Source organism: Sprattus sprattus (assembly GCF_963457725.1).
Source record: "Sprattus sprattus genome assembly, chromosome: 9".
In the NCBI taxonomy this organism is placed as follows: Eukaryota; Metazoa; Chordata; class Actinopteri; order Clupeiformes; family Clupeidae; genus Sprattus; species Sprattus sprattus.
Genome location: NC_137928.1, coordinates 22,762,604 through 22,789,708, shown reverse-complemented (window position 1 = coordinate 22,789,708; position 27,105 = coordinate 22,762,604). Strand labels below are relative to the sequence as shown.

Sequence of the window (27,105 nt, the reverse complement as noted above, 5' to 3'; positions counted from 1 at the left end):
CAAAGACACAAGCAGGATACAAACAGTATCAAAGAAGCTCAAGACTTGAGTAATTAACCAGATATAAGTTAGACAACTGTAGTTGTACCGTAGAAGGCAGGAACGAGTCCGTTGTGACTGCAGAAAAGATGACTGTGCAGTATTTCTTAGTGCTTGCCCTCCTGCAACCTCTTGCCCGTCCCGTCTGTTGTTTGCTGTGCCCTCGGTCGCCCCCATCCCCCCCCCCCCCCCCCCGTGCTGGTGTCTGGGTGAGCGTGACAGGGGCTGGCAGACTGAGCGGGCAGGGCACCATGAGCATGAGTGTGTGTGTGTGTGTGTGTGTGTGTGTGTGTGTGTGTGTGTGTGTGTGTGTGTGTGTGTGAGTGTGGTGTTTGTGTGTGTGTGTGTGTGTGTGTGTGTGTGAGTGTGTGTGTGTGTTTGTGTGTGTGTGTGTGTGTGTGTGTGTGTGTGTGTGTGTGAGAGTGTGTGAGTGTGTGTGTGTGTGTGAATGAGGCAGACGCCGCCGGGTCCTCACGTGAGGAGCGAGACCTCTCTCTCGCTCCGGGGCTGCCAGACTGGACTCGACTCAATCCCTCCGGTTACTTCCAGCCCAGCGGGCTCACCCGGGCGGCACAGGGCAGGAGCAGGGGCAGAATGGGTTGGAGGGGGCATCTCACCCAACAATGCCCGCTTTTCAGTCTGCTCTTCTGTTCTTCGGCCATTATTTACAGAATCAAGCATTGGCTGTCTCAACTGGCTCTCCATCCCCTCTGGGCCCTCATTCTCTCTCTCTCTCTCTCTCTCTCTCTCTCTCTCTCTCTCTCTCTCTCTCTCTCTCCATTCTTCATTCTTTCTCTCTTGACATCCAAAAATTGTGCAATTATATCCCATCAGTAATTGTTGTAATTGTTCGTTGATGTACGTGTTGTGCCAGTGCAGGACCTGACGGTGATTCACCGGAGAACTTTCTGACACGTCTTAAGTTAGGTATTTCATATAGGAGTCCCTGGTGTATCTGTCAGGGCTCACTGCTTGTGTCGGATGACTGACGCTTGTGTTATTCCCTGGCAGAATTTCGCACATTCCCTGAAGTAGGGCCATTCCTTCCCAGATGCTGGAACGTTGTGATGACTAGGCGTTCTGAGAACATGCATATGTAAAGGTTCTCATTTCCTGCGTGGAACTCTGGCTATAAGTCTGCTGGGCTCAGGGGTTTTTTGATGACTAATGCCTGCTCCATACGCAGGACATTTCCCCCCCCCAAGTGTGTTTTTCATGGCTCTGCTGTGGCATTCCCATCAAGCCATTCTGTCAAACATGGATCTGCTTCATGGCTCCCACCGCCTCAACTAACTCGCCTCTCTTATGCACTCACTCTCTCACTCACACGCTTTTTCACTCGCTCTCTCACTCGCTCTCTAACTCACCTCATTCACCCACTCGCTCAGTCACACATTCACTCACTCACACATACGCTCACTCACTCACTAACTCACTCACTTACTTTCTCAGCCACTCACTCACTTGCTCACTATCTCACTCGCTCGCTTTCTCACTTACTCACACATTCACTCTCTCACTCGCTCTCTCAATCACTCACTCACTCACTCACTCACACATTCACTCGCTTACTCTCAAACGAATGAACAAACTTGCACCCACTCACTCATTCACTTATAAGTCATTCACACATAAACTCACCCTCACTCACTAACTCACTCTCATTCAGTTCAACTCACTCTCTTACACACTGATGCACACACATACTCGTTCACTAACCACAACTTGCTTTTGTCGATCTGTGCATTCCTTCCTCCTCTTTTTTTCTCTCCCTCCCTCTCTCTCTCACTCACTCACTCATTCACTCACCAGTGGGTGCTCCTCGGCCACCATCTGCAGCAGGCGGAGCAGGTGCTGGCGTCCGGCCGGGTCCAGCCGGGGCATCATGTTCAGCAGGTGGGCGATGTGCTGATGGATGGGCTGCGGCTGAAGCGGGTACACCGAGGGCAGCACGCGCAGCAGCATGTGGTTGCCTACAGGACACACACACAACACACACACTGCTCATTCAGTTACAGGCCAATGCAACATCACTCTGAGTCAATCAAAGTCGTAATATGAGTACAAGTGAAACACAAAAGGCTATTACTGGTACTGTTTTTTGGTGTTGTATTGTATATGGCAGTGTATTGAACTGTATTTGATTGATATACTGCTATTGTCCGGTTGTGTTGCGTAGCGTGACACACTGCCCTCGATGAGCAAGAGAGCTGACTCATCTAACATATTACCCAACATGCAATCTGGATTCATGCGTAAGAAGAAAAAGCCCAGTGTTGCCGGAGGCTCACAGCTCACTTCAATCACTGACGGATCTGTCTTAAAACAAAGCCATTACGCGTGACAGCACTAGAGCAGCACCAACTGTTGCCCAACTCCGCGACCGCGGAAATACATGGATGGGATTTCAAAAGAGTGATCTTGTCAAAAAGCTGCAGGAAGAGAGTGACTCAATATTTTTAAGAAAAAGTTTTTGAAAAGAGCCAATTTTCACTAATCAGAGTCCTGCTGAGGCATTGCTTGTTGCTTTGTTGTTTTTTGTTGTTGTTGTTTTTCATTATGCTTTGTTTGAGTAATATATTTATATTTATTTGGGTTCAGAATGCTAAGCCACCTCTTCATCTGCGGCACATATGACTGCTCAGTTACTAGAAATGAACAAGGAGAGAAAGAGAGAGTGAAAGAGAGAGAGAGAGAGACAAAGAGAAAGAAAGAGAGGAGAGCGAGTGTATCCCTTCAAAATTTGGCAATGCCACGCCATAAAAAAAGAGAAGAAAATAAAAAATCCCCCCCAGTGTCTGTCAAAAGCCGAGCTCTTCATCTGGAAACAATCCCTGGCTTCCTATAGGTGACTCTCATCATACCCGAAGAGGGCTATTTGTGGAGGGGACGCGGTGGGTCAGGGTTAGGGGTGCTGATGGTGGGTGGAGGGGGCCAGAGCTGGGGTTATGGTGCAGCGTGAAGAAATAATAAACATGTGTGTGAGCAGGAAGTTTAGGGAGTTCTGCCAGCTGTGCTCTCTCAGAAGGGTAGAGCGTCCCTGGACCTGGCTGGAGGTGAGGTGCTGCTGGTGGTGGTGGTGGTGTTTCGGTTGGGTGTGGGGGTGGGGGTCCTGGGATACTCCTCGCTCTCCCACCAATCAGCTGGCCTCTCCATCCGGGCCAGACGGCACGGCTCCTCATTAAGAGAGAGTGAGTGAGTGAGAGTGATGCCCCGGGGTGTTTGGGAGCTGGGACCGCTCATGTCTTCTGCTCCCACTAGGCTCCTGTAAGGGTCGTGCCAAAGCACATTTCACACACCTGTTAGCTACAAGACATGTCCATAAAAGCAAGTAATAGGCCCTTTTAACGGGAAAGAACAGAGTCGCAGGGTTTTACAGGAAAGCTACTGAGAAGTAATCCCTTAGAAATATAAACAGGTTTTAGCTTACTTATACTGGTGCAACTCAGCAAGATCAAAGGGCCAGTGCTTGCAGCAGTTCCACACACACACAGTCTGGAACCACGACGGTGAGACAGACGGGAATGGACACACATCCATAAGCCTGGTTGAAAAATCCCCCTCTTCCTCTCTCCCACTGGCGAGCCGTCTATGGCTGTGGTTTCGCAGACTGCCACTGGCAGCCATGGGGCCTGGGACCTCCCAGAGTCTCCCAGAGATATACAGACGCACAGGGCAGTCTGGTGTGCTGCCAACCACGGAGCTCAGCTCACCTGTGTCCGCAGCCCACCCCGATCCGGCGGATGGGACGAGAACAACTTATCCACATAAACACCACAGCGGGTGAGAGGCTGCCAGCTGCCCCAGGGTCGGGCTGTGCCACATTCCTCTGTCACCCGAGACACACGTCCGTGGGCTGACCTTCACGCCTCGACGCTAGATGGCGTCCAGGATGGAAGACAAAACGGGAGCCGTGGGCGCAAAAAAAAACGCAGGAGAGAGAAGTGGGGCCGCCTCCAGACAGATAAGCCGGTTCCTTGAGTGTCTCTGGCGATAACATCAGGAGCAGCAGTAAAGCACAGCCACAGCTCGAATTCCACAGGTGACCCACTGACAGCATGTTATTACGGGACCTTTGATGTCTGGTTATCTCTGCACTGACACGCACACGTACATGTACAGCCGGCAGTAGTTAATGCTGGCCTATCTGCTAAAAGCACTGATATCCACCAAGTAGAAGGTGCGAGTGCTTAAAATAGGAGCTGGTGAGGTCTTGGTCGATAGGTGATAGCAGACCGAGACGTGTTTATTTAGAAGCGCATCAGCTGGAACACGGAGGAGAGGAGATGGTGCGGGAGGGGTGACGTCAGGACGGCATCTCCCGGTGTTTGAACTCACTCCCCCGCCTCAGGTGCCCGAGGGTGCTCCTCGTCTGTCTGTAAACATGCTCAGGTTTACTCCTTTGGCCTCTCCTCTCTCCCTTGCCCTGCACTGTAAATCACAGAAGCCCCCATCACTACAAAAAAAAGCCCCTGCTTTGTGGTGTCAGGTGGAGAAGTGATTTATCATTTCACATAACGTTATACATATTTACTGTTACGCAAAGAAGTTATGACTGCTTTGGCGAGCTAAGGTCTGGCAAAATTACGAATGCATGCCTTTGTGAGGGAAGAGGGAGAACAGCGTCTTTTGTGTGGTGAGAGAAGTCACCTCTTGTTAATACTCCTCTGCTTGAGGTGCGTGTGGGTGCGTGCCATTTCACTTTTCTAGCCACTCGGACATTCCAGGTTGGCAGATTTACAGTTTCTTCCGAGTGACCTTCTGTAGTGATCCCCACAGGAGACAAAAACGGCCTTTCACATTGTCATCTCCAAAGCATTTTTTCCAAGACCTTCATGCAAAACTGCATCTCTTGCTCATAATATCAATGTTCAGGAAAGTTGCCACGGAAAAGACAAATCAGTGCTTAGCTCAAATGTCACAGCAACCACACTACAGCTTTGATGTCTTTAGATATGATAAGAAAGCCTTTGAGGAACCCATATGCCTGACACAATGAACCACTGCGAAACACCAAACAAATGTAAACAATCCTAAATGCAGTTCAACTGTTACTAATCAAGTGTTCTTCCAAATGTTGTTAGTGACACTTACATTGGCACGGCAAATAAAGCCTGGAGACAACAACAACTAAACTGAACACTCAAGAAAAGAAAAAAAGTTAATATCTGGCTCATGCCACAAAATCTTCCTGGTAAACGAGATGATAACCAGCCCTCAGCAAAGCCTGGCAGAAACATGTCAGTTTTCTCTAGTTTTAAAAGACTTAAAAGAATAATTCCAGCACTTGATATTTGAATCCACGTGGAGTCCATGAGCCCTGTGACCGATTCATGTTCCCCACGTCATGTAATATCTCTGGACACTCCAGTGTCCTGTGTGCAGCCTCACCAAGCGAGCAAGGCCCAGAAGTGAGACCTGCTGTCCGGCTGCGTTTGATTGTTTGCCATGTGTTAGAGGATCTCAGGCACGTTATGGGGGTCTGATTGTTTGCCATGTGTCAGAGGAGCTCAGGCACGTTATGGGGGACTGCATGGGGTCGGCAGTGTTCCTCTGATGACAGCGAGTTTCCATGACCAAAGCCCAGCCCTGGCAGCCCACACTCTTGTAAACTATCAACAACACCGGGTTTACTTACTAATGGCAGAAGATAAGATACTGCAGTATGTAGTCAATCAAAACAAACAGGCTGAGATATCATAGGCTACCGTTTTGAGATTAGTTTCCAGATATTATACCTTTTCTTCATACCTGCTCTATCATATTCTACTTCTGTTCATTCCTGTTATAATAATAATAAAATACTTCACTGTAGATGGACAAAAGCATAAACTTCTCTGAATTGCTGTGGTGTTACTGGCCTTCTTGAGGATTATGTAGGGTGGCTGTTTATTGGTTTTCTGGAAGACCATGAATCATGTGCTTCCTCTTGGCCTACAACACAGCTCAGGTGGCGGCCATAAGGACTTGGCATGAAAATAACCAGTCAGTCTGCCTGCACCACCATACGCCGGCAGACACACAAACACACACAACATGTCCCTCTATTAAATATACCAGAGACAATCTCCTCACAACTCTCAACAGAGCCTGTAAAATATCCGCTACAACCATAAGAAGTCTGCATTTTGCGTGCTTTTTGTTTTAATGGGGGGGACAGCATGTCCAGACGTTTTGACTGTGTACGCTGAGGAACAGAGCTGAGGTCAGAGAGGACTGACGGGAGAGAGTTGGGGTAAGTGCTGTAGCTCTACAACAGTTAAGTCTTTCCGTTTTACATTGCAAAGTCTGATGAAATAACATATTTCACAATTTCTGAGAGCCCCAAAGTAACAACACGAAGCAAAAAACGTCATCATTTTATTTCTATCCTCCACTACAATAAAGAAGAAAAATCCAGCAAAAGTCCAAAATATTGCAAACTCTCTCTTTCTCTCTCTCACTCTCTCCATCTCTTTATTTCTGTCTCTCTCATGTTCTCCGCTTTCACTCCCCCCCCTCAACCCCTCCACCCCCCACCCACCCTTTGCCCTGACTTGCAGGAGCAGCAGTTCTATTTGATTACACCACCCATGCTACCTCCAACGACGCATTACTCACCCTTTGCCTCCCCTTGCTCAGCGCGGCTGTTTATATAGACCACAGAGCCCTGCGCTGCCTCACTCACTCACTCACTCACACACTCGCTTTTCTGCCGGGGCTCACACTCACTGCCAAGAGAAAGCTCAGCATTTCACTCTGACAGAGGAGACAGAGGGACAGAGAGAGTGATAGAAGAGAGAGAGAGAGAGAGTGTGTGATAAAGAGAGAAGAAGAAAGAGAGAGCGCAAGAGAGTGAAGGAAAGAGAGAGACCACGGGGCTGCTCACACATGCTCTACTCCTGACCACGCACACACACACACACACACACACACACACACACACACACACACACACACACACACACACACACACACACACACACACACAGACACACACACACACACAAACACACACACACAAACACACACACACAAACACACACACACACACCAGCATCCTCCTTCTCTGAGCGCGCGCACACACTCGGAGCCCATTGACTGGTCAAGCTCCCACGGAGGCACAAGACAGATACGGTCGGCATGCCGCTGTGGAGACTCCTCCAGGCAGTGGCTCTGCTGGGCTGGGCGACACTGGCCCGGGCTCAGGTCTACGATGAAGGCATGGAGGACATCGAGCCCAACTACGTTCACGCTTACTATAACGAGATCCCAGATGGAGAGATGCGAGAAGGTGAGTCAACTCACACTGGCTCTGGGGAACTAACACAGTGTAGTTTACAAGTGATAAAAGGATGCCTGCTTGTTTGGAAGAATCACCTGAAGGATGTTTTATGACTTGTCTGAAGTAATATATCGACTGCATTCTTGTCAGTTATCCTGGTTGATTACGTGACTGCAAAGCACTTTTTGCATGTTTTAAAGTGACAAATATAGTTGAAATATGGTTGAATATGTACTAGTAAAAAGATGTGGAAGAAAGTACATGGGAACAAATAGGTATTTCTGTGGTATTGCTGCATCTGCTACAACTGGATGATACTGAATGGCAGGTATTGAAAGGATTTCAAGGATTCAGTGTCAGTCAGAGTTTTTGTGTTATGGTGTGAGTGTCTGTGTGCGTGTGTCTGTCTGCCTGACTGACTGTGTGTGTATTGGGTGTGTTGGTGAGAGCACAAAAAAATAGAGGGATTTGTATTTGGACGAACAGTAAACTAAAATAAAAAAGCAAACATCTCTTGCTTAGGGCTGAGGTTTTATACGATTAAACATTATTAAACAGGAAACATGTAAGGACCTCAACAAGCAATGGAAACAAGTGCCTTACACACACACACACACACACACACACACACACACACACACACACACACACACACACACACACACACACACATACATACATACAAGCACACACTTGATGCGTACACACAACAACACCAGCGGCACAACAGAGAGGAGCCAAACAACTCAGTCAGTGCATCCACTCCACAGGGACAGAGACCGAGGTAAAGATGAAGACAGAGCCAGTGGCAGACAGACTGACTGACTGACTGAAAGGCTTAAAAGTTCCGAGGGCATTCCAGAACATGACAGAAATCCCTTAGCTGTGCCTCACATCATGTGTCATGCTTCGGTGCTGCTGCTAAGGGAAACAATCCATCTGATATCATGTGAGAGTCATTTCTCACTTTAATTTCCACAGTCAATGAAATCCAGTGAATTTTAAACGAAAGATCACTTTTACAGTAAAATCCCTTATTTGGATATTTTGGAAGGACATATATACGACTAAGTCCTACTCCTCACCTTATTCTATTCTATTCTATTCTATTATTTTCTTTTCTATTCACAATAGAAACCAATCCATCAATCATAGCCATCTACTGTGTAACCAAAACATAGGTCTTCTACTGGTATTTGCACTCAGCATAAACAAGCGTCCAGGCTGATCTTCCCTCTGCTCTCTCCTTCTCTCAGCAATGCCCTCCTCAGCGCCCCCTACTGCTGCCCCGTCAGAATGCACATCCATCGAGCTCAGCAAGTGGGACAAGCTCTTCACCATGCTGGAGAACTCGCAGATGAAGGAGAACATGCTGCTGCAGTACTCCGACGACATCATGAAGGTGGAGCTGCAGGGGCTGCGCAGCGAGATGCTGCAGTTCGTGACACGCTACGGTGGCTCGTGCGCCGGTGCGGTGGAGAGTGCGGGCCGGCGGACCGGAGCGCAGCTGGACCTGCGGCTGGAGCAGGGCATGGAGCTGCTGAGGGAGAGCGCCGGGCAGCAGCGCGCGCAGCACGAGGCCGCCCTGCAGCAGCTGCTCGCCGCCAGCCGCAGCCAGACGGGACGGCTCGCCAAGCTGGAGAGCGCCTGCATTGGCGGGAAGGCGGGCGGAGGGGCGGGTGCTGGGAGCGGCGGAGGGGGAGGGGCCAATGACGGCAAGGGCTTCCAGTCCAGGCACCTGATGCAGGCGACAGCGGCGGCGGTAGCTGCGGCTGTGAGCACGAGCACTGAGGCTGGAGGTGTGGGCCACCTGGAGCAGACGCTGGAGAGGCTGACAGGCGAGGTGCGAGCTCTACGGGAGCAGATGGAGCGCCAACTACAGGCCACCACACAGAACGGCCTGCCAGCAGGTAAGAGTGCACCTCTTATCTCACAGCATTACAAGTGTGTTAACAGCTAACATCTCACCACCTACTGATAGGGAATACAGTGGCATATTGCAAAGTTGGCCTGTGGTTAGTGGGAAGACTGAAGATCTTTTTCTTGGTTGAGTGAGAGCAGAGGTAGCTTCAATGGAAGCCATGCAATGATTAGCACCAGTTGAGGAGTTTTATTGACTATAGTTATGGTTTAGAGTGACTGCCTGTGAACTGGTCAAACTAGTCCACTAGTCAAAAATGCTAATAGCACTACTGAAGGTGTAGCCTGCCTGCAACATTTCAATGGCCCTCCTTAACATTGAGTACTACACATGAAAACTAGGTTTTCCGGCAAAGTCTGTAAATAAACTGGATTCTAGGCAGAATCAGATAGAGTAATTTAATCTGTGAGCTGCCCATGCTGACTGTGTTAGAGGCTCCTTTACAAAGCCAGGGCTTAAACGAAAAGCAGAGGTTGGGATAATCATTAGCAGTTAAGCAGGGTGACCACAACAACAAAAAAAGGGGAAAACAGAAACACATGGTGGCACTTGGCAGAGTAAACCTAAAAGAAATCGAAGGCAATGTTAGACAAATGTAATGAAAATGTTCTGGGCCAACCTCTTGGAGAAGAGTCTTTTTGTTGCCATTAAAGAGAATTACCTGTATCTTCCTCAGTCAGTGAGGAGCTTAAACCTTAAAGTAGCTTAGCGAGTCTTTTGAGAGTCAGTCCAGCTTTTCATCTCACTGCATTATTACCTTATTAGCACCCTAAAAAGAGTTACCTTCTCACTGCCTTACCTCAGCACCCTAAAAAGAGTTACCTTCTCACTACCTTACCTCAGCACCCTAAAAAGAGTTCACTTCTCACTACCTTACCTCAGCACCCTAACAAGAGTTCACTTCTCACTAACTTACCTCAGCACCCTAAAAAGAGTTCACTACTCACTGACTTACCTCAGCACCCTAACAAGAGTTCACTTCTCACTAACTTACCTCAGCACCCTAAAAAGAGTTCACTTCTCACTACCTTACCTCAGCACCCTAAAAAGAGTTCACTACTCACTGACTTACCTCAGCACCCTAACAAGAGTTCACTTCTCACTAACTTACCTCAGCACCCTAACAAGAGTTCACTTCTCACTAACTTACCTCAGCACCCTAACAAGAGTTCACTTCTCACTAACTTACCTCAGCACCCTAAAAAGAGTTCACTACTCACTGACTTACCTCAGCACCCTAACAAGAGTTCACTTCTCACTACCTTACCTCAGCACCCTAACAAGAGTTCACTTCTCACTAACTTACCTCAGCACCCTAAAAAGAGTTCACTACTCACTGACTTACCTCAGCACCCTAACAAGAGTTCACTTCTCACTAACTTACCTCAGCACCCTAAAAAGAGTTCACTTCTCACTAACTTACCTCAGCACCCTAAAAAGAGTTCACTTCTCACTACCTTACCTCAGCACCCTAACAAGAGTTCACTTCTCACTACCTTACCTCAGCACCCTAAAAAGAGTTCACTACTCACTGACTTACCTCAGCACCCTAACAAGAGTTCACTTCTCACTAACTTACCTCAGTACCCTAAAAAGAGGTCACTTCTTACTGCCTTACCTCAGCATCCTAAAAAAAGTTCATCATTTGGCATCTAGCTGTTGATTCTACATGGGCCTCATTGTGTGGGTTCATGTGCAAATAGACATTTTTCTCTCCAAATTGTCTAAAGACACAGGGTTCTTTGCAAAGCCAACATATCCTTGTTCTGAGTTAATTAGCATTCAGCTTGACTATCTGCAGTCATATGAGACTCCGGATGACTTCTACCTCCAGGGAGAGAGACTATATTTTCACATAAGAAGTTAAATAAACACAGTGGAGGGTTAAAAAATTAGCGGATGGCCTTGACTTCTCTCTATGAGGCTTTAGTCTCTCTCTCTCTCTCTTTCTCTCTCTTTCTCTCTCTCTCTATCTCTCTCTCTCTCTCTCTCCTGAGGAGGAAGGGGTTGTATTGCAAGGGGAATCGCCAAATGTGCAATGAGATCACTGTCAATTGGAATTCATACTAAAACAATTAAGCTCTCATTTGATGATCTGCAACTTCCATGAAGTTTATATTCATCTGTGAGGAAATGTTCACCTAAAGGGTTGATCCCACTTTGTCCCTGACAAATAAATGAGGTAATGAATGATACAGGGTCCTTAAAACGGGAAATGTTATCGTGCTCATTCCCCACCTTCATCGTCGGTCTCTCTTTAAACTGTAAACACACCCCAAGAAGGGGTCACCCTGGCCTGAATGAGTATTTCACCATCAAAGTTTTTTGTGATGTTCTTTAAAGCGGTGTTGTTCCGTGACTTATGGCACGAGCAGGACAGAAAAGAATGACATCAGATGAATTACAGTTTCTCCATGCTGTGAGGAAGCCGTGGGTGACAAATGGTTGGCTAATAAGCACTGTGCTGAACTCAACTCAACATTAGTGTTTGATGACGTCCAACTGCCCTTCGTCTTTACTGTAATTATGTCACATAAGTCACTCTCTCTCTTTCTTTTTCTGTCTTTCTCTCTCTCTCCCTCTTTCTGCCCCAGGCTGTGACAGTGCTGTTTTCATCCCTATGCATTCCGCCGAGACGTATGCACAGCTGGAACAGAAGAACGTCCAGATGAGCGCCCTGACCGTGTGCCTGTGGGCCCGCCCGACTCAGGCTCTCAACAAGACCGTGCTCTTCTCCTACGGTGGCGCCTGGAACCCGGTTGACGTGCAGCTGGTGCTGAGCGGCCGCAGCGCCCTCTTCACCGTGGGCGGCGAGGCTCACCTGGTGGAGGCGGCCCACGTGGTGGAGGAGCGGCGCTGGACCCACGTGTGCGGCGCGTGGAGCTCCGAGCAGGGTCTGGCCTCGCTGTGGGTGGACGGCCGGCAGGTGGCCAGCGCGCCAGGGGTGGCCGAGGGCAACACCATCCCGGGGAGCGGCGTCCTGCAGCTGGGCCAAGAGGGTGCGCGGCAGCGGCGAGGCACCAGGCCCCTCAACGGCACCGCACTGGCAGCAGCGGCCTTCACGGGGAAGATCACCGGCGTGAACGTTTGGGATCGCGCGCTCAGCCAAGAGGAGATCTCCAAGCAGGCCAAGCGCAACGGGAGCACCTGTGGGAGCCTTGGGAACGTGGTGGCGTGGGGCGTCACTAAGATCGCCCTACGCGGGGAGGCCAAACTCATCTACTAACTGCTCATGCACAGCACTGCTCTACTACAGCTCCCTAACTCCTACTCCAGTCAAACAGGACCCCCCCTTACCCCACCCCGACATACAGTCAAAACAATACCACTCATCCTCTACAAGACCAAATGTTTTCCATTTAGGCAATCTATGGAGCATTCATCCAGCCTTAGGAGATGCAACACTGATCAAACAACATTTACCAAAGACTGCATGGAAAGCGATGAGGTGAAGGATGGGATAGAACAAAGAATCGTTTCTGTAGAGATCCGTCTCTTTTCTCTTATTGTTTTTTTTTTGGACGGTTTTGCTGAGAACCAGTTTACAAGATGCCATTGGAGGGACTTTTTTTGTCTGTCATGGTATAATTTTATTTTACAAACTGTGTACTTTGAACTTTGTATTTATCAAAGCGTTGGAATTCTGAGCTGAATATAGATTTCATTTAATCCTTGTTATATTTTCTTTAGATAGGTTTTTTTTGTGTGAATTGGAGTTGTTGAAAAAAGCTGCTTTGGCCATGGGCAACTCTACATAATCTGTATTTGACTTTTATCTTCTCAAAAACAAAGACACTGTTATTTTTTGATAATATAACACGGAGAATGTTTACAGTCTTTTGATTTTTTTTAAAAATAACAATTGTGTACTATATTGTAAATTGTTTTTGTTATGAATGAAAATGAATGTATATTGTACATATTTCTTTTTTTTGCATATCATTGAACGGATGAGCCTGAGGGGAACCTTAATAAACTGAAAGTGTCTTTATGTTATTCTTCTTTGTTGTCTACATTTCATGTATGTCCATACCATAAACTCTCTCTCACACACACACACACACACACACACACACACACACACACACACACACACACACACACACACACACACACTGACTGGGGACTGGCTGGGGACATTAAGAATTTGTCTTATTCCTATCTCATCCTCACTGCTACATGTAGATAAAACTGATAAGCCACATCCTACTCGGCAGTTAAATACATTCCTGTATTACTATGGGATAACATGGAAAAATTAAGTGGAAAACTATTCTGACTTTCAATTAAAACACAGACACACCTCCCCCTGCACTTTTTCATCAACACAGCCTCTGTCTAGTGGCTCTGTCTCAGGCCGGGCTGTCTAAAGGTGGCTATGCTGCTGGAAGCACAGCTGGTTTACAAAGCTGTCTCAATGGAGAGTTTTTGCAGGCTTCTAGCATTACCAGATGGAGGGACAGAGGTGGTTGCATTCTTGAGGGGATGTGGGGAATAGCGAACAGGCTTAGTGGGGCTCTGGCAGCCCCAAGAAGACCCCATGCCTCCTTCCTTCCTTCCTTCCTGCTACCTCTACGTCTACCCCAGTGCCCGACACGCGCCGTTTCAACACACACAAATCCCGTACCACTCATGTTCTCACCTCGTACATTCCAGCACCTAGAATAAATGCTGGCTCTACACACACACACCTCACAGGCATTCATAAGATATGTTGCGAAAAAGTATCCTTTTACTTAAGAACAGCTCCAACTCACAGTTAAGGTGTTCCATCAGCTTTATGAGAAAAGTGAAAGAAGAACTTTTGAGAGACAGGGGGCGAAGCAGGTTCAGTGGTCAGAGTTTAGAGCTTCATTAAGTTCACACCTGGTATGACAGAAATGCTAAATTAGCCTGGGCCCTCCACAAGTAACAGCGAACTCCACCCTCTGGCCACATCTGTTTGAGGGACAGCTGATTTTGCACATAACACCTCGGCCAAAGCATTTACCTGTGCTGGTGCTGCCAAGCAGTTGGTCTTCCTCTCCCATAAAACTCTTTTCAAAAGCCTTCAAACCCATAATTGCTAACCACAGCGACCTTGACCGAACCCCATGACATCACCTCTTTTCCTGTTCAGGCAGGGAATCAGGATTGGAGGGGGGAGGCAGGGGGGGGTGGGGGGGGCCTTGGGAAGAGGGGGGCGTCTGTGTGGTGTTAACGAGACAAAGAGAAGGAGAAACAAGGCCAACGTGAGCGCAAATCCCTATGGGAGAAATGGTCGAGAGATCATATGATGAGGAGAAGGCTTTCCGTAGCCTCTTTCAAGGCCTTAATAAAAGTCATATGGCCAATGAAGCCCTAAACAGGCCATACATTATATGACGTTTTTTATTATTAGTTCAACAGATATCACCCTCTGTTAACAGTGCAGACCATCAAAAGAATATTCCACAATCATTGGAGTGAAATCATTTTAATTTATCAAAAATGATCAGTTGTATTATCATTTCACCAGATGTACACATAATTTATTTGGGAGAATTGGCTTTTCCACTAATGTACAGACATGGTAGTCTGCAACGTTCTGAGACTTTGGATGAAAGTTGTACATTATCAAGACACTTTCAAGACACACCTAGACCGCATAAGGGTTTATTCTGGAAAGGCTCAATCCAAAAATGGCCACAGATTTTCATTTGAGCCACTTCACTCCCTTCGTCCATCAACAGCAATAACAAAGCAGGGTGAAAATGCTGTCCAGCTAAAACAATGGGGCTCTTCTGTTTTACATCTCCAGTTGGAGAGGGTCCAGTCTTTGTACTTTAAGCCCCAAATACACCCCTCTCTCTCTCCCCCCCCCCTCTCTCCCTCACTCAATGACAGGGAGAGGCCACGACACAGAGCAATACACGTTTTTTCAGCATGAATGTTCGACAGTGCCTGAGTGGATTTTCGCTGAGCGTGCCAGTCAGTGTAGCTGGTGAAGCTCATGAAGCTACCAAAAGACAACTCTAACTGTCCCGGGATGAAGCCAGACTGATTGGATTTAAGCTGCTAGTTGTTCTACTGATGTCTACACTGAAATGTTTCACAATAGCCGCACGCACACGGTTCACCAAACCCCCCCCCCCCCCCATTTTAAAAGGGAAAAACACATAATTTATACATCAGACCCCCAACTGGCATCAGAAGCAGCAGCGCATAAAATCCACTCAGGTCTCTGCCAACCGTCTCTTGGCAGAAACCACAGCAGTGCTAACATTTTGAAAACCTCAATTGGACGTGTTGGCAGGGTGCGGACTGAGCCTCTTTTCAACAAGGGAGGTGGGTACTGTTTTTCGCTCGCTTGCTGAACAGATAAACGCCTGAGGTCCTCTGTGCCATTCTTATCCACGGAGTTTAGCAGAGCAGAGGAGAGCAGAGAGGAGGTGAGCAGAAGAAAAATAAGAGAGAAGAGGAGAGGGCCTGGAGACTGGCAGGGGGACTGGAGGCGGCTAAGGCTGCGGTTCTGTCTCTCTGGAATAATCTTTACCAGGCCTCATTAGAACTTGTCTGAAAGCTAACCCCCCATCCCCAAGAAAAAGCACCATGGTAAGAAATGTCACGCTGTGCTCCTCTGCAACAGCCTCCATTTATGTTAACACAGCCTCTGGGCATTCATGGCTTGGGGTCCTAAATGGCTCCCTAACGAAGCCGTCTAACGAGGCTCACTAACGAGGCATCCTGATGTGTTTACTAAAAGCAGTTCTTTTCTCCTCTGTGATGAAGAGAAATGTGTGATGAAAAGACCGCAGAACTTCTCTCTGGTGTTTCTCTGGTAGGACTCCAACAAGCCTTGGGAAAATTATCGATAACAAACAGAATACATGCACACTTCTGCAAGAACAGGAAAAACTAACACTGAGAAACGATAGAAAGTACCACATTAGTGCAGGCTCAGAGATGAGCTGAGATGAATTCAATCATCACTAGCTTCTGCAGCTCCATGGACCTGGTTGCCATGGGACTCTGTGCCCATTAAATCCCTCTGCAGCTCCCTCTTCTCAGTTATCAGTGAGATCACCCACTCTTTTTCATCTCAGTAGATATCCTCAGTGAAATATCCTTTGCGCCCACCAATATTATCAGTGGGATGATCTGCTCTTCAGCACCGAACAGAATCATGATTGCCCTCCTGCTGACCCCCAACCTAAAGCTGAACAAGCAAACCCAGGGCCTACACTGAGAGAGGCCCTTCATTACGGAGAAGTGTTTTTGGCAGGCTATAGTATGACAAGGCTACCTGACCTGCTCCTCAGCCACAGCCCCATCCCACTTCAACAATAGTAATAACTGCTTTATTAGAGAGATCTTTATCTCGTCAAGGGCAACAGAATCTTTCGTGTGGAGGTATTTGAACAGCTGAAAGCTGAGGTGTACTTTGGCTGAGAGAGGGGAGACGCAAATAGGTCTATGTGTCAGCATAAATCTATATCACTCTGTTCCATCAGCAGCGCACACACAAGATGATTCCCATGACAATGGCAGCTTATGTCAGTTAAAGGTAGGACCATGGCTGTGCCAAAACCATTTCAGGAAGTAGATGCAATCAAAAACAATGTCATGCGTAGGCCATCCAAACAGAATATCTGTTGTGTAAGGCTACTCTATGAATTTGTAAATCAATAAAAACCTTTTATGTTAAACTATTTCCAAGATCGGGATGATATAGCTCTAATATCAGAGGAAAAATATTCCATGGTCTCCCTCTGGTATGTAATTTACTTGTTATCTATTTTCTAGAATCTGACATTGTTCCTCAAGGAGCCGCATCTGAAGAGAAGATGAGGTAATCCTACTAAATCGAATCAAGTATTACAAATAGACATGTATTAATAAAGTATGTTGGAATGCACCCTATACGTCTCTAGGACATATTTATCTCTGATCATATTGATATGGATGGATGATTTTAAAAACATGTGCAAAACATTCTCCCAGCTGGGCTGAAGAAATGAACTGTAACCAATCGAAGTGAATAATAGCTACTGTAGATATGGCCATAGCAAATGCTAAAGGGCCCTGCGAACCTCTGCTGGTGTATTTATGCAATATATATGACATCCTTAAACCTCCGAAGCCTCGTTTCGATACTTTCAGACCATAAGGTAATTTGCTGAAAAGTATAGCAGAGGAGAACGGTGACACTGAAAATAATGACGTAGTCGAAAATAATTTGTAAAGTAAAACCAAGCCTCATGTGTAAGATTTGTGGCTTTTGTGGCCATAGACTGCTTCTTTATTAGATGGTAAATGGACTGCATTTATATAGCGCTTTTCTGTACTCAGAGAGCACCTAAAGCGCTTTTCAGCTTAATGCCTCAGACATCTACCCATTCGCATACCAATGGCAGAGGCTACTATCTAAGGCGCCAACCTGCACATCGGGAGTGTTTGGGGGTTCAGTGTCTTGCCTAAGGACACTTCCACATTTGGTGAGGAGGCCTCAAGATCAAACTAGCAACCTTCCAATTTCTGAACAACCTCCTGAGCCATTATCGCCCCTATATCAAGGCAACCCTGTTGATTGACTGCACTTATTGCTTCCTGAAGCTCTGTGATTAAAGGGTTAAAATAATCACTTCCCATGCCTCCCCGTATGGGACAGGATGTGTTTTCTTGTAAGCCCTAATTAAGAATTGTAAGCATATGAAGTGTGATGTTCCTTTCCAGCATTCCTTCTATTCCTTCATATCAGGCTTTACACAAGTCATTAAACACATGCTTCCAACCCTTTTCCTTCTAATCCTTCATATAAGGCCTCTCCCTAAACTGACAGTGTCTGTGAGCTCAGAGAGTGCTGACGGCTCTGCTGTAAATCTTTAAAGTCGAATAAGACATTAATTCGCTCAGGCGAGGGATTAACTCATGATTCACACAGGGTATAATGCAACTAAGGTTGATGAAAATGGGTTTATTCGCATCAGACTGCATTTGTTGAGATTTTATGACACGTTTCCGTTAAAGTTGCCTTGACAACCTCAAGTTTTGATCCCAAAGCTGTTAACAACTTTTATACAATTTTCATAACACTGCGGATGGAACTCGCATTTAAATAAATGTGCTTAAAATATGTGAATGACTTCAATCGCAACCCAGCAATTGAGGAGCCCCAACTAAACCATGTCACTAAGGGCGTCAGTGTCACGATCGTGGCGGCCATTGCCACGATTTGGCGGCATCTGGTGGCCAAAGGACATCCTTTATGTAGTCTTGTCCACATGTGTTGTTGTTGTGATTTGTGTTCTCACCTGTTACCCATTTGTGTCACCCGCCTGTTCCCCGTTGTAGCCAGGGTATAAATGAGTTAGTTTATCTGGCCCTCATCGGGTCGTTACATTGTCTTTGTCCCACTGTGTGTTAGCTTTGCTACAAGACATGCAGCCCTCTCCTGCACTCCCAAGTGCCTCTAGAGCTAGCTAGTTTTGGGTTGGTGTCTTGACCAGATTTTCAAGCCTTTTGTTGCTCGCTGCGGTTCTCAGGCCGCTTTTGTTCAGGTCCGCCTGAAGAGTTACTTTTTGTATTTTATTAGTTTTTGGCCTTTTGCCCTGTTTCGGATCTTTTGTGTGTTGGAGCTACCACTGCTGTGAAATAAAGAAACCAAAGAACATCAGCCTGCCATTGGGTCCTCTCTCTAGCCCACTGGGTTAAGTGCTGGGTCACAAATCCAGCGACTTGTGTTCAATCCCCGAGCGAACCCTGACAGTCAGGGTCAACATATTTATTTAAAAGTGTCGTGGGGTCGGCAAGGCAACAAAACACTCACCTCCAGTTTGTCTTGAGGTTTTACTTCTCAAACAGCACATAAAGGCCCTGAAACCGTTTGGGTGTAGACTTACAAGTATGCACTCAGTGACCTCACGACTGCAAAGAAACAATGGCTGGCTTATGGCTATTATTGAGTCAGTCTACTAGGAGAAGTAAAATGAGAGAATCAACTGTTCATCGACAACATTCTGAAACTACCCTAACTTTCTATCAACATCTATAAATATTGAGGGGTTTAAAGGAGCACTCTTCCCCACCTATGAGGAAGCCACTGGAGGGAATAGACAGGCCACCAGTCCCTGGTCACCGAGACAACCAGTCACCCTTACCTTCCAGCACGCTGCAGGTGATGGCCTCTGTGTGTTCTGCCAAGAGCTCGGCTTTGGCGATGGCAGCCAGAGACAGGTAGCTGGACATGTTCCTGGAGAGCTCCCGATTCCCCCTCTGCAAGAACCGCACCGCCACTGGAACTGCTAATGCCATCACCAGAGGCCGGTTATAGTTCTGTGTAGACCAAACAGAGAAAAGAGACCTCAAATGCAAATGATGTCACTGAGCTGACCTTTCTGAGTGGGTGAGTGGGTTTAGCAGAAGTATGTAGGGTAGTCCCTTAAAAGGGATGAAACACCATATTTTTGCATTTGGCTGATTTGCACTTTGTAATTTATTGAATAAAACTATAGCCATTCCATGATCAATCAAAATCATAGGAAGCTAGCGCACCTGATCTGATATAGCAAGGACAGATACTTTGCTCATCAGGATTCAAAGGATGAACCTTCTCAATATGGAGTTTTTGATTCAAAGTTTACATCTGCTATCCATATGGTGTTATATTATGTGTAACAGTGCTCAGAAATAGGAGAGCATCAGCCAGACATATAACTCTGAGTTACTGTTTGTCAAAGTCTGTGCTCACTGACTGGGGGAAACAGAGAAACATTTGAAAAGCTTTAGCGCCCCCTAGGGTGTAAAAGGAGAAACTGTTTGAACTAGATCGGTATCTAGGGCGGTGTGCAGCCAACACATAATAAAGTCATTCAAAATCATTACTGCATTGTTAAAGCAACTCAAATCATAATAATGCCAATAGAGCTAATATAACCAACAATTTCATTAGTTTGCGTTGTAATAAAATAAAGTGTAGTATTCGTAGTATATTAATAACCATCTGTCTCTATGCAACAGATAAACAAACTCAGTGAGTAGTAATGTTTATCCTTGCCCACTGCCCTGGCAGACTACGATAGTCTTTACTACTGTGTGAAAAAGACTAAATGTGAATTCTGCACTGATAAAAAAATACACTTGGACACCAAGCTTCAAAGCTTCAAAGACTCTCTTCACAAATAGCTCAAAAGAATTCATGCGTTATACTGGAGAAAAAAAACCCCATCCCCATCATCAGCATGCATTGCTCCCATGTGTCTTACGACCAGCTGAGGAACTTATGAGTATATGTTACTATGAGGCAACAAGGTACAAACACACAATGTTGTCTGTGTGTGTCTGTGAGTTTGTGTGTGTGTGTGTGTGAGAGTGTGTGTGTGTGTGTATGTGTGTGTGTGTGTGTGTGTGTGTGTGTGTGTGTGTGTGTGTGTGTGTGTGTGTGTGTGTGTGTGTGTGTATGTGTGTGTGTGTGTGTGTGTTTGAGAGAATGAGAGAGAGAGAGAGAGAGAGAGAGAGAGAGAGAGAAATAAAAGACTTAGGAGCTGTAAACTGTTGAAACTTGGAGACTTGACTATAAACACTTGTGAGGAGATTAGTGCTAATAGCTTCTGTCAGAGCTGTCAGGTCAGTTTGGAATCACTAAACTCTGTTCCACTCTGTTCTCTCTCCAATTAGCTCTAATTAATTCCTCATACGACAAACTCTCTGGAGCTTTTCCTGGGATGCTTCATGTTGTTGCTCAGGACTGATATAGACTTGCAAACATGGTGCATTTGAGAAAGCACATTTATGTCGATATGATTGCACTAACATACCTCTTTCTAACAGTTCTAACACTGTGGCAGATTTTTCTAAACAGTGACAAAACATTAATGCAACCAAGGTGGGAATATGTCACAGGAAACTGCAGTGAGAGCCATAAGTCTACAAAGGAGAGGTATAGTTACTGTAATACAACACAATGACACATTGTGTTTATGTACGAGGCACTCATATCTACACTTTGTACTAAAGGGTGAGAGCATTTACCCTACCAGCCTAAAGTCCTGGGTCAGTGGGGGAAAGACCCTGCACCCTAACCACGACTCCAAAGAGCCAGGTTCGTGCTTATGACAGTCAGAACACATACTGAACTGTAGTGACGGCACTTTGTCACAGTATGTTATGAATGTGTGCGCGTTGGTGTGTGTGCCTTTACGACTGTGGGCCTGCTTGTGTATGATCTGTTTGTGAGAGACACTGCATACCTGCAGGATGCAGCTGGTGATGTCCGAGGCAATCTTGGCGTGGGGCGTGTCCTCATCCTTGCCCTGTGGCTGCAGGTTGTGCTCAAGACACGACTCCCACAGTGACACCAGCGCCAGCCCGTGACACTCGATGGAGTGCGTCTCTCGGATCGCCGTGGTGATGCGCGTGATGCAAATCTCCACCACTGCCTGGTCATTGTCATTGGTCAGGTAGTCCTACCAGGGAAACAGTCATGTTAATATCTAGCTTTAATTGGACATTCAAATGGAATCGTAATACCTATCACTATTCACTAATAATCACTAATATCACGTTTTGAACACATTTTCAAGTTGGAAAAATGCGGGTTATCTGGGTTGTGTTTAACCCAAATATTTAAACCACATTTGTATTGATAAACTTTATTTTATAAATGTTGGTAGAAAAGAGTGTGGACTTATATCATGTTTACACAAGAGTTGCAGTTGGTTGTTTGCCCGTTAAAATGTATAACAACAGTCTCCGTGGTATCATTCATTAGGAAAAACAAAAGAAAAACAAAACAAAACAGATAGACTGGAGTCAAGTTGAGTCAAGTTGCTGTAGTGTCCATAAGCAACCACCATTCAACACTGTTAGTTATGACACAGATATAATGTATATTAAAAGGAGATCCTACAAAATGCACCACAGATAACAAACAACCAAGCAATCTAACATACATACATTGGTAAATAAACACCAGTCGTTAAAGCAAGGAGTAAAGCAAGGAGTAAAGCAAATACCTACTAGATTGCCTGTTGTGAACAGCGCCAACCACAAACGTTCCCTTATGACGCTGAAATAATACTGTTTTTAAACTAGTTTCAATGCCATGTAGATGAAATCATCATTAAAAAACATGACACAGAAACGAGGACACTTACAGCCCTGGAGAAAACAGTATGTGTTGAAAAATCTGTTATTTCAAGGAAAAAAAACCCAGAGATACAATAATTAAAGATACAGAGAGAGACAGATTAAAAGAAAAAGGGTAAGAAAGAGGGAGACAGGAAGAGAGTGGAGAAAACTAGCACAACAGAACAGAGAGGAAAGCACAAAACAGAATGAAATGGAATCCTTCATTCAGATTAAGTAGCAATACAGAAATGTGGCTTAAGACTATGTTCACATGAAGTTGTTTCATGTTTTTTTTATATATATTATTCATTATTTAAGTTCACTCTCACAGTACCAGAGTAACACTGGGGTCATATCATGAAGTTCCTTTTCTGTCCTACAGGGGGCAATACCTAAGTCTATGCAGACCTCTGATCACCTGAGGGCTTACAATATGTACTGTTCCTTTGCTGTGTTCCTTTACGACAAAGTGAGCTGGGACACTTATAAGAACATAACTATCCCGAGGCAAGAAAATTCCAGTTTGCAATCACTCTAAACACAAGCCAGCGCCGCATGTGGACAAAACATGGGCCCAAAAACTTACCGGAGAGCAGGATATGGCCTTGATTTGCTCCAGAGCCTGTGAGAGACAGTCCTCGATCTCAGCGTCCTCCAGGGAGAAGAGGTCTCCGGCGCGGGACAGGTCTCTCTGGCCCAGCACTAGGCTAAAGAGTTGGTGCATGCTGGGAGCGACTCAGGCCGAGGCAGAGGCCAGCTCTGTGCCTGCTGCTGCTGATGTTGATGGGCCCTGGGGTTTGACCCAACTCTGGCAGCCTGGCAGCATGCTCCGTCTGGGGGTGGAGGGCCAAGCACCCTGCTCTTACGCATCAGACCCCCACCACACAACTGGGAGGAGAAGAAAGCAGGGGAGACAGCTAACTAAAGGCAAAATAGATAACTTGTCGAGCAAGAAATAGTCACGCCTCAGACAGAACTCCTCATGTATTTTCAAAAAGTTTCTTGGAACATATCAGTGCCTTTAGGTCATGTCCTCTTACAATCAAGCTTAAGATTTCTTGTGACACAATAATGTTGAATGGTAGCTGGCGTAATGGTAGCTAAAAACTCCATCTTAATATAAATAATAATAATGAAATTATACAATAAAACAAAAAGTATTAACAGAGGAGTAGCATTGATTGGTAGCAATGATTATGAGCTTTACCAGGCCTGCTTTCACTAGCCTTTCCCTACTCTATAAGGATAATCTAAAGGTAGGTTTCTTTCACTGTTCCTCTGATCATCTCTAAATTAGAACAATTCATGCACTCATTTTTTATGGAGCAATGGTCTTTTTATGGAAAAATTGCCCTTGTAGTACAAGTTAATGACGACATATAGCAGAGCGCTAGCATTAGCACTCATTCTAATTCCACTTTCATTGTGTTTACATTGGCCTACCCTGAGGGAACTGATGTAAAACCAAAGTTTTAATAAAAGCCAGATTACAATAGAAAACAAAGTGACTGGCAAGTATGATGCAAATCATCTGTGATGTATAACCAGCCCCTTGAGGAGGAATGATGCCGTGAGTCAGTGACTCATGAAATGTCCTCACCCCCTGAAAGGTTGTGTGTCGTACATGAATGAATGAAGAATCCCTTTGGTGCACCCCTCAGTAAGCCCTGCCTCTCTCCCAGTTAATCTGTAATGTGTGAAACATTCCCCTTCGAAAAATACGTGATTCATTAAAAAAAGGAGTCTATTAACAAAGACAGCTTTTAACAGCTGGTTTGTAATAAGTGTGCGTCCTCAGTACACAGCCTACCACACGGAACTGTAGCGTACATTAACATTTTGATCTAAAGACTGCGGAGCCAAAGTGCCTTCTCACTTAAACGTGTAGTAGTAACACTAGAACGTGTGAAGAGGAAGCCGCCAGCACCCTGCCTTGGTTATCCTTTCACTGCATGGCCAAACTGATCAGTCATCCATTCTAGCCTCACTTCTCTAAAGATTCTACTAAGGTTGCCAAATGGGACAGGATGCCACAGGCTCTACGGCTGAACCATTAACACTGTGGGTGATGTAGGGGTGTAGCACTTTAGATCATGCGTGGCAGCCCTATTCTAGGCCAGCAATGAACTGTGTCGGCTTTCGGCTGTGATACATTGATTTTCACTAATTAAAAGGGTGGGAGAGTATTGATTATGTCTGACACACAGAGCAATTCATTCCATCCAAAGACTTGTATGACCCTGTTTTACACTTGGTTTTAAAATGCATCTTGGATGACCGGGTTACAGCTGGACAGCGCTAAGTTCAAAAGTAAACGACCACCAAGATGTATTGTGATCCGATCCAATCAAACCACATTTGAGGCATTTTAAAATTGCATGATAACAGGGCCTGTGTTAAGGTAATTGATTTGTGCAACATATCCGACCCATGCACAATAAAATCAACTCACCACTGTGAACCTTTATTTCAACTTGTCACATGGCCAACCCTAGAAAGTCACACACTTATCTTTTTCAAAACATGAGACCCCAATTAGGTGGTTGACAACAGGACTCAGATGGCATTCCTGGCCCAGTGAACCTCAGTGAGCTGAGCGGCCATCGAGAGAGATAATACAACACTGACTGCTAAAAGACCATGATCCGTCCTTATCCGGACCATATGTCCTGATATTGCCATAGAGGGATCAGATTGGCAGTGACTACTGGCACAGTGTCTGCCCATGTGTGCTCAGCTGGCAGTAAGGTCCAGGAACTGAAGTGGTATGCTGTTATCTGAAACTAGGCCCTTCAGTAAATGCCAATTCCATGGTGTTACAGGCACCATTCACATCTCACTGATACTGCGCCATTTCTGTCTGACGACCAAATGAGAGAAGGGCATAGTAGTAGAGTAGTATAGCACAATCCAAACAGAGGCATGTTCAGAATAATCCCATTACAAAACACTGTTCTATATTTATCTCTGTTGTTCACCATCTCATCTCCCCTGGTGAAGTGTTGACACAAAAGACACATCTTCACAGGTTTGGCCCACTGAGGATTCTGACTGAATGCATGGTTCTGATTTCAAGCTTCTAGTTGATTGGCCAAACTGCTGTTGATGATGGGGTCAAGTGGGGTTGTGCCAAGCCTTTGATCTGCACTCTTCCTGGAAAGCAAAACAGGGCACATCAATGGTGTCCCAGAATCGGTTAGAACCACATGCTGCTATCACCACAGGAGGGATGACGGAGTACAGGACCAGAAACACACACAAACACACCATAGCAAGAGTCTCTCATATACACATGCTCACCCACCCCCCCTCCTATAATACACACACACACAGACACAGACACATACACACAAACACACACACACACACACACACACACACACACACACACACACACACACACACACACACCACACACACACACACACACACGCACATACTTACAGACACACACACACACATACACACTATACTGCAATGCTTCAGTAGCATTTAGGAAAAGCTGATAACATCCAAATTCACTTTGGAGACCCTAAGGGGGTGGATGTAGGAGCAAAAAATCTGATAATTTATTAATGACAGAGCATAATAATTAGCCTATAGTCGTACACTGATGTTGCTTAAGAATGAGAGCATCCTCATCAGTGTCTGTGCTTCACATGGCAGCTTGAAGAGCTTGTAGCCAAGCAGCGCTAGTTTAGGCAGGTTCTCAGTCATCTGTCCCCTGAATAAGCCAGCCAACTGGACGTTAGCGCTTGCCAAGGCTAGCAGGCAGCGGTGCCCTTTCACTTTCAGAAAACGTTCAAAAGACCCTGGCCACACATTCCCTTGCCACAACATTACTGGGATACGACGGGTGAGAATGCTAAATGGCCCATGCGAAACCGCTGTCCAAACACCCATACCATAAATACAAACCCATTAACTTTATGTCTGAGAGCACAACAGGCACACAGCACACACTCTACAAACCCCTCACTACCCTTTCATTAGAGGGTGATGAGATAAAAAAAAGAAAGACGAAGAAAGAGAGCGACAGAGTATGAAAGAGACTAAGCCAAGATGTATGCAATTTAATGGAAGAACTAAAACCTTGTCTTTTCATTAATATAATTAAAGCCATTTTATTAGTAATAACCATTTTAATACTAACACATTCATTAAAGTAAATTTGTGAACCGTGTGTAAACTCACCATCCCACACATAACAGATTCAGACACAGAAACCGGGCGGACACATAAAAAAGACACGCCACCTAATGCCCTTTGTGTCCATGCCCTCTCGGCTGTGCAGGAGGGGGGAGAAACACAGCTATTCAGCGCTTAAACAATCAGCCAGTAACAATTTATCACTGGGTCCCAGCTCAGCAATCTCTGGAATGCAGCCTTCAGCGACACAATGAGCGCTGCAAGGAAAAAGAGAGAGAGAGAGAGAGACAAAGGGAGAGAGAAAGAGAGAAAGAGAGAGAGAGAGAGAGAGAGAAAGAGAGAGAGAGAGAGAGTACCTGGTCATCTGACCCTCTCCAGAGAGGACCCAGACCTGTTGGGCAGACAGTCCCAAATGCAGAGCCCCGTGAGGAGCAGTGGGGCAGGACGGAGGGGTGTGTGGAGACCACAGAGGGATAGTGTGAGTGGTGTCAAGCCATGGACAGCTTTTAATTGGCCAGAGAGAGGGCAAGAGAGAAATGACAGGGTGGCGAAAGAGTGTAAAAGAGCCATAGATGGAGAGAGCGTGAATGAGAACAGTGAACCTTTAGTTTTCTGGTTCATCTTGCCTACCTGTGTAATGGCCACC

At 45.9% G+C, this 27,105-nt stretch overlaps 2 protein-coding genes across 3 annotated transcripts in view; one reads left to right on the top strand and one right to left on the bottom strand.

Moving 5' to 3' along the window:
* Positions 1-23,034, bottom strand: part of veph1 (ventricular zone expressed PH domain-containing 1) — a gene marked incomplete at both ends in the record, with an annotated part of 57,276 nt that extends 34,242 nt beyond the window's left edge. For both annotated transcript variants that reach the window (XM_080844750.1, XM_080844751.1), the window contains 4 exons: positions 1,849-2,012; positions 19,343-19,517; positions 21,431-21,646; positions 22,897-23,034. In XM_080844750.1, coding sequence (XP_080700876.1) covers positions 1,849-2,012; positions 19,343-19,517; positions 21,431-21,646; positions 22,897-23,034 — 693 coding nt within the window. The remainder of the gene's footprint in view (positions 1-1,848; positions 2,013-19,342; positions 19,518-21,430; positions 21,647-22,896) is intronic.
* Positions 6,996-13,220, top strand: ptx3a (pentraxin 3, long a). Its single transcript, XM_080845414.1, has 3 exons — positions 6,996-7,312; positions 8,560-9,213; positions 11,819-13,220. Exons 1-3 carry the CDS (start codon positions 7,162-7,164, stop codon positions 12,448-12,450), a joined length of 1,437 nt encoding a protein of 478 aa, XP_080701540.1. The 5' UTR covers positions 6,996-7,161; the 3' UTR covers positions 12,451-13,220.
* Positions 23,035-27,105: the final 4,071 nt, after the last annotated feature.

Coding starts and splice junctions, on each gene's coding strand:
- ptx3a (XM_080845414.1), top strand. CDS start 7,162: ATGCCGCTGTGGAGACTCCTCCAGGCAGTGGCTCTGCTGGGCTGGGCG. Junction 7,313..8,559: donor AGATGGAGAGATGCGAGAAG/GTGAGTCAACTC, acceptor TCCTTCTCTCAG/CAATGCCCTCCTCAGCGCCC. Junction 9,214..11,818: donor ACAGAACGGCCTGCCAGCAG/GTAAGAGTGCAC, acceptor TTTCTGCCCCAG/GCTGTGACAGTGCTGTTTTC.